This window comes from Corvus moneduloides, chromosome 13, assembly GCF_009650955.1.
Source record: "Corvus moneduloides isolate bCorMon1 chromosome 13, bCorMon1.pri, whole genome shotgun sequence".
Taxonomy (NCBI): domain Eukaryota; kingdom Metazoa; phylum Chordata; class Aves; order Passeriformes; family Corvidae; genus Corvus; species Corvus moneduloides.
In genome coordinates this window covers 870,852-878,925 of record NC_045488.1, presented here as the reverse complement: position 1 = coordinate 878,925, position 8,074 = coordinate 870,852, and the positions used below count along the sequence as shown (strand labels likewise).

Genomic DNA, 8,074 nt, shown 5'->3' with positions numbered 1-8,074 from the left:
CCGAACAGTGAAAACTCTTTGGTATCTAATGACAATCTCCCGCGTCTCAGCTTAAGGCCACTTCCTCTGGTCCCCTCACAGGCCCCCACCTCACTACAACCCCTAACCCCGGCTTGTCAGGCCTGCGTGGCCTCCCCTGCTCAGCACCAGGGTAAAGGGAAAAAAACCTTTACTGCTTGGCTGAAGTTAGTTGTTTCGGCCACTTTTAGTGATCAAAATACAAGGAGCCGAGTCCTCAGCAGCTTTACTCGAGGATCTCTTGAATCCCAGACAGCAGCTGACAGGATAGGAGGTCTCAGTCCCCTGGAACTCCCTAACAGCACAGGATGAAGTTATATGGAGTATTTTATTCCCTCCCCATTTACTTTTCACTGTCTGGTTCTTGGCTGAACAATAACCTTCTGTGGACTCTCTTCCAAGAGCATAAAGGAGGGGTTTAAATAGCCCACCATTAATAAATATTTAGGGGTCCCTAAATAGAAGGATTATGTGAACAGCAAGGTATGGATTCTACTTGGCACAGCTCCGGAGGGACTGGCCATGACAGGCTTTGTGTGATTGTGGTTGGGAAGAAAACAAGAGGCAAGGCAGAAAGGTCTGTGAAAACAGAAGCTGTCAATGATTTTGCCACAGCTGAATTGTACCAGTAAGAGGTTTCTTGTGCACCTGAGAGATTTGTCCAGAAACCAGGATCATGTAGCTGCGGGGAACCCAAGGAATGTCAACATCCCTCATTCAGAAAGGGATACAGCCAGGCAGATTGCACAGAAAAATAATCATAGAGCGCACCAGTGGGTTTTTTCTTAATGATGAAAAAAGCCATGCCAGTGGTGGGTGTGCCACATTTGCTTCTAGCAAAATCAGGGAGAAACGGTCTGAAAGTGTGAAAAACAGAGCAACATAGAAAAAATGATCATAAAAAGGATGAAGTTCAAAGATTTTTAAAAGGAAGCAGAAGACCAAAGCAGTGACTGCAGACAAGAATGCAAACTTCAGGAATTTCTTTCAAATCTCTTAGAAAATTAATGTGAGGGAAGACAGTTTCAAGGATTCAGCAGTTCCTTAATATAATTATTTCTTTAAGGGAACACAATGCAGAGGAGAGATGGGAAATAAATTCTTCAATGGCCTCAAATACAAGAAAGCAGCCTACAGAAACTAGGTCAGTTTTTAAGGATGTGTATCTAAAGCAGATCATGAAGACAAGGGGGCACTGAAATATTACTGAACAAAACTTGTAAAGACCAAAGAGTTTAATGTTTCTTTTTGTTCAATCTGGCATGATCAAGGTAAATAGTGTAACAAATGGAGTATAGCCTCTAGCTGGAAGAAGGAAAGACTGGTTTACAGGTTACTTTAATTAGTTTTGGTAAATATTTTCAACTTGGATGAAAAAATATCCTTAAGAGATTAGAGAATGACAGAAGCAATCTCCAGTTAATTACTGGTGATTCATATAGGAACCTGTAACAAATGAATGGGTTTCCAGGAGTCACTTTTCCTGAATTTGAATAAGAGTAAGGGGAGGACAGAATACAAGCTATGTAATTAAGCTGTCAATAATGACTTGATAAATCATCTAAAATAAGCACTCAAACTGAGTAGCTAGGCAGGAATTCACAGTTAAGAACAGGGTCTCACACAATCATCTTTCCTTTAAGAAAAAGGAAACAGACCATGTGGAGAAGTGGGTGAAGGTGGCTGAAGTTCCAGATGCCTTCTGGCATTAATAAGGCTTCTGACACTTCCCCATGCAAACTAGGGAAACTTAATTAGATGAAACTTTAATGTGGTGGATGCAAGTTTGTTGGAAACAGCTATCAGTTCTTCAAACAGCAATGCTGTGTTGAGCATATAAAATCTTGGGTAGTGAGAGAATAAAGTTCACTAGGGAGAGCTACCATTCTGGGAACAAGCAGGTAGGACATCTCTTATACTGGGTAACAAGATGAATGCAAGTTGACACCTCCTGATACTGAAAAACAGCGTATTACAACAGGATGTATGAAGAGGACTTTAATCCATGTGATTTATCAACCCATTCTTCCAGTCTGATTGGCACAGAGAGGCCCTGACTGGGATGCTGTGTCCAGCCTCAGACACTTCAAGACCGATTCAGTCCTAAAGAAGAAAGCAAAGAGCCAGAATGATGAGAGGTGCAAAAAAGAAAGGCTGACTGAACAGTCTGGGGTTGTCTTAGTTACGAAAAAAAGACTGAGAAGGGAGATACAAGAACTGTTTTCTTTGCTTATAGTGAAAAGGCCTAAGCAGTATTTAACTCAACTTCAGCAAGATTTAGTTGGATGTTATAAATAACTTTCTCATGCTAAGTATAATTTATCACTGGAAGAGATTAGTTGTAGCAGCCATCACTGGAGGCCCTTATAAACCACTCAAACATGTATTAAAAATAATGCTATATGGTTGAGCCTATTGAGGACTAAAGAGAAGAAACCAATGACCTCTCAAAAATTAGTTTAGTCTTAACCTATGCATAGAAGGCTGTGTAGAATTTAGCTCATAGTTTATGAGCATCCAGCATTTCTCCAGGTGTGTCCCTAATGGAAAGTGTTTACTCAGATCAAGCTGTAAATGGAGAATGACTCAGTAAAATCTAAGTTGTGCACAGATAATCCAAGGTCACTTTCATTCCAAATCCATATATGGACTAAGTGTAGTTTGACTATTAAAGTGAATACAAATTTATTTCCTAGACATGACTTGTAGTAACCACATATTCAAAATCCACACTTATTTGCTGTTCAAAGCAAATAATTGAATGGAGATGACTTGGAGAAGTCTATTTAAATAAAGTTATCAAGATACAAACATTGCATAATGTCAGTGCAAAATAAAAGGTTAATCTACTACAGGGGAATGGTGACTTTTCATTAAAAATGTGTCCTTTCCTCATGCTTTTTTTCATTGAGTATGCAAGCAGCTGTGCACCATGACACAAAAAAATAGTTTGAGGATACATGCTGTTTGCTTATGACTCAATAGCAGCTATACAGAAACCAGGACACACTCTTGATATCCTAGTCCAGACCACAGTTCTGTACACAGTACAACTGCAGTTGTGTTTGACTCTTCTGCTACCAAAAGAAACCTTTTCTCAGTTTTAGAGGGCACACAAATGACTAGAAATTGCAAACAATCTCTTCCTGTACAGTTTCCCCCAATTCTCTCTAAAGTGAACGCTAGGTAACCTTTGAAAACCTGGTGTAAGAGTGGAAAACACTGCTGAAGCGGGGAAAGGACTCAGCAATATCTGAGCTTTGCCCTTTTGGAGCAGCAGTCATTTGCATGTACAAGATAGTTGATAAGTATCATCTGGAAAGTGCAGTCTCCCTTACGCTCCCTGGCAGACTTCCTGGAGATTTCATGATACACTGACTTCTCTCATCTAAGGGCAGTGCTGAATATACAAGATGCACATTCATTCTTTCTCCAGTCTTCATCAGATAAGCATTAAAGGGCACCTTGCATATTACTGACACTCTAAAACCTACAGCAAAGTAAAGAAAAACACATAAATCAAGGTAAGACAGTTGAGAAACTCAGATCTTCATCAAACATCATAAAGCTTCATTTTCATTATTAAATATATAGTTCAAATATAATCAAATGCTTCTAACTTTATTTCTCTCAGTTACACAGTTTAACACTTAGCATAAACTGTTCATCTGACTGTTTTGTTTTAGGAATACACACACGTATCGGAAAATAGTCATATGCCCAGGGCAGCATTGCTAGTAAAACTTCCTATGGCCACCTAGTGGCCTACATGGAATTGACCTATGAAAAATATTTAGGATTACATGAAGATCCTCTCATCTAAAAATAAAACAAAAAGTACAAGTTTCATAGCTTTTGCATATATTTAAGATATAAATACTAATTTGTTTGCACAGTACATCCTTTAACACAATTTGAGAAATAAAATGGGGGAGGGTGCACATTTTATGTCAGGAAAACCAATAACAGAAAGCAAAATTAAAATGGCCCTTAAGGAAAGAAAATAAATTGAGGGAGCAAAATGTGAATTGAATTAATGATCTGAATGCATGAGTAAGTAAATAAACAATCTGCACAGTGGTTGCAAGTGTTATTAAATCTGGTTGTGAGAAAAAATGGAAAAGGGTACCATGAAAGAGAAAAAACAGCTAAATGCTTGCATAGTATGAAATGTTATGGAAATTCACCTGTTGTCCCCATTTTCAATAACTTAAATGAATATCACTTAAAACAGCACACAGATTAAAGACATCTGTATATATTTCAGATTTCAATATTAATGCCAAAAATACATAGTATGATTTTACATAGGATTTATGCTACATTAGAACACTAAAGACAAACATCACTTGAGTATTAAATGAAACATTAAATATTAAATAACTGAAAAATAAAATAAAAAGTGTAAACACTAAACTAACTTGGGAATTTGCTATTGCAACACATCCAATGAAGTGGTTTTAAACAGTACAAAAAGATTAGATTTAAGTATGTTTCCAGTCTACTTGGAATACACAAAGCTCATTCCAGAAACCTTTTAAAAACTGGTCCAGGATCACACAGAACCTTCTTTCTCTTGAGCGCTATTTTTATTCCTTTACAGACTTAACTTTATACTGTTGTCTCTACCAATCTTTGCTTGCAAGGAGTACTCAACAGCAAAATGAATACTTTTGTTTGCCATTGTTTGCTAGCATCTTGGTGAAAACTGAGGATTTGTTGGAGATTCAGTGTAAGATTTGAGTTCATATGCAGCGCCGCTATCAACTTCCATGGATTTCCGAGAGAATAGGAGCCTTACATCTCTGTGGAGGTAGATCTTTCCAGATTTAGAACTCTGGAACCTGAAAAGATATAAATACCTGTGTTATCTAAAACAAAAGATAAATCTTTAAAAATTATTAAATAAAATGCACTTCTAAAACATTACAGCCAAAACACATTTGAACAAACAAAATTAGTCAGTTAAAATGAAAGGAGAAAGAAGATCCTAACACTTTCATTCTGCTTTGTTTCTTTTGACATTTAAAGGTTCTGTTCGTAATCAATGCAGTGCACAGCTTTGAAAGTGGCATGGAATATTTGAAGTTCACACTGCCATTATGTACATCGAAGATTAAAGTCCTCAGTAATCTGGAATGGCAAAAAATGCTCTTCAGTGAGCACTGAAAATGTCCAAAGGGTGGCCTAAGCACACACAAAAGGGAATTTCCAACAATATACATATCAAATATGCATTTAGTTCCAGCAATCATGTAGACAGATTGCACTGCTCTCCTCGTGAATGTAGCACCAGGAGGTTCACTACTGCTTTATACCACACTCCAAACATAGAAAGAACTTGTCTTGAGAAGCAGTAGATACCTGGATCTCTGCAGGCAGGCAGAGAATTTTTTTTGAACAGACTGGGGAGCATTTCAAAGAGACTGCAGCTCACGGGCCCAATCACCAAAGCAAACACTGGTCAGTTCCTGGGCCCGTTCACCTTTTATGCTGCAGCTAAACAGCCTAATTCAGGTCCTCCAAACCTGCAGGAATGTGCCAGTTCCACTTTCTCTGGGCTTTAACAACTGTATATAGAGAGGCAAGATCTGCATTTCAGAGAACTGTATTCTATAGTTCTCATGTGGCAGAACTCCTTAATTTCCTTCTCTCCACCAGGAAAGGCACAAGAGCCTAAGGAGCATTTCTGATGGCAACTGAACTGAACATCACTACCACTATGCCACAGTGAGGGAGAAATGCTTTCGCTGCTGCAATAGAAACAGAAAACCATTGCTGTTGTCACAACAGGATGATGCCACTGCAAATGCTGAGAGAGCAGTGCATGCTGTACTGGCATGTATTACAATTTGCACAGATTTTTAATAGGCTTTTACTTATTGACCCCATTGAAGCAAAAGCAGTATCTCTAGAAAAACCTATGCATAATTTGACTGAAATTCTGAGAGGTAGGAGAAGGACAAGTACAGAAGATCCATCAAGGCTTCATCATCTGAGGAAGGCAAGTTGTGGAAATGGATTCTGTGGCACTGTTCTGTTCAGATGAGTGATGCAGAATAGTTTGTACTCATCCCCACAGCCAGACAAAGGAAAACTCTGTTCTCCAAGATACAGCTGTCAAGGACATTAAATGCAGCAGGGTCCAGCAAAATGCTCCTACTGGCTCCCACAGAGATCCCATCCATCACTATTTATTTGCTCGGTGCTGTCAGTGTGAAAGCCCTTTACCTGACAGGCAGAAGGGAGAAGACACTATCTTAAGAGAAGACTGTGGAAGAGAGCACAAGGAAGATTGAAAGAGACAAGGGACAGAGCAAACACCACAAACAGTTAACTCAGAATGTAGCTCGTAACACATTCTAAAAGGAAAAATTTTAACTGAAATGTCTATTGTAGCTAAGTATGATTGAAATTAATTCCTATAGATCTTGTTATCAAAGCACCATAATAAAATAGAACTCAACTTCCATTTTACACATGGATCTTTCAAAAGAATTATTAGCATAGCCTATTTTTAAACTTCTCAAGCTTGCTCTTTTCTATGAGTGATAATCCTGCAAGGCTCCCTTTGCTCAGTAAATAATGGTTCCCTGCAACATGACTTTTCTGAGCATGACATTTCAAAAAGATGGAAGAAGGATAAGTGGGAGACAGCAGCAAAGTTCAAGGGATTCTTCTTATCTCTGCATCCATTACCTATTTTTTTTCTTTTAGACAGGTCTACCCTAGTAATTGGGATTTAGAAGTGTTGCTTTTCATACACACAAATACATTGGAATAATCAAGACAAGAATTCCCTACACCCTTGCAGGGTGGTGATGGAGTGGCCAGCACAGGACTGACTGCAGAGCTGTGGCAGCTCCAGTAGTTTTGTGTAAAGAAATTTAAAAAACCCAACACAACCAAGGTCTCTGACAGACGGTGTCCCAGGAACAGTAACAACAGACAAATACAGGAATGCTTAAACACACAAATATCAGATGCTAGAAAGTCTGGCAGAGGAACTTTACTGAACAAATGACAAATACAAGCACAAAGTCCCTACATGTATTTTATAGGCCATCAAAATTTACAAAGAACAGAGTAATTCACAGAAGCAGGATAATCTTGAAAACATATGTAGCAAAACGTGTTTTATAAGTGAAAAAGACTGTACAACACAATCTATAAAATCGGTAAGTAAAATCATTGGGACAAGGATAAAAATTTCTAGATAAGAAAAAATGCTGAGAGACCATAAAGATCAAAAGCAGCTAGTAAATCAGTAATAGCAGGTATCTTCAGCTTCCACCAATAAAGGTGTATGTCATACTAGGAAAGTATTTTCCAAAAAGTTTCTCAACACCTTGAGGAATCACTACTTTTAACAACCAGTTTCAAGCTTACCCTCCACCAAGCCCTCAGCAACAACCCCTGTTCTAGCTGTTAAGCAACAACTACGCTCCATGCCATTCCTGGCAATGTGTCAGTAACTAAGGCTGTTGACCAAGCTTTAAAAACTTGAAAAACGCTGAGCTGTGGGCAGGTTAGCTGTTTAATTGCTTTTCACAAGGGTGCCAGAACATGACCTAGAAACCCACAGATGGTCGTCATCCTCACAACACTGGGCAGAAACGAGGCACAAGCAGAGCTGAGCTCTTATGCTCAAGTCGATTTAATTACAAGACAGAAAGTCATTGCTTCACTTGCAACAAAAAAATTATCCCCAAAGCATATTCAGAAAACAACTTAAACTGCAGGTGCAACTCTTGGGGGTTTTTAATAATGAATAAAGCTCTGCTGTCTGTGCAAGCTGTATTTGGGATCTCAATCCTGTAGCTGTGGGTACAAGTACAGTCTAATGGCATATTGAACAGTCCCTCAAACATACAGAACTGCATGCAGAAGCTGCACACACAATAAACCTGACACTTTAAAGACTGTTGTAGAAAATCTGGCCGCCAATGTTAAGCTCCAGACCTATGCAAGCATTTTTGCTGAATTACCACTTGAAAAGGAGCTTTCATAATGCGAGTGCTGACAAGTGTGATTAAGGCCTCGCAAGCAGATGCGA

The 8,074-nt window shown here is 38.8% G+C and overlaps 1 protein-coding gene across 2 annotated transcripts in view; it reads right to left on the bottom strand.

Annotated features, from left to right (window-relative positions):
- Positions 1-3,567: 3,567 nt before the first annotated feature.
- FAM214A (family with sequence similarity 214 member A) overlaps positions 3,568-8,074 on the bottom strand; it is a 47,056-nt gene continuing 42,549 nt past the window's right edge. The window contains exon 13 of one of the 2 annotated variants that reach the window (XM_032123225.1): positions 3,568-4,862. In XM_032123225.1, the coding sequence (XP_031979116.1) occupies positions 4,709-4,862 (154 nt within the window). In that variant the 3' untranslated portion in view covers positions 3,568-4,708. The remainder of the gene's footprint in view (positions 4,863-8,074) is intronic. The other variant, XM_032123226.1, reaches the window with a different exon arrangement.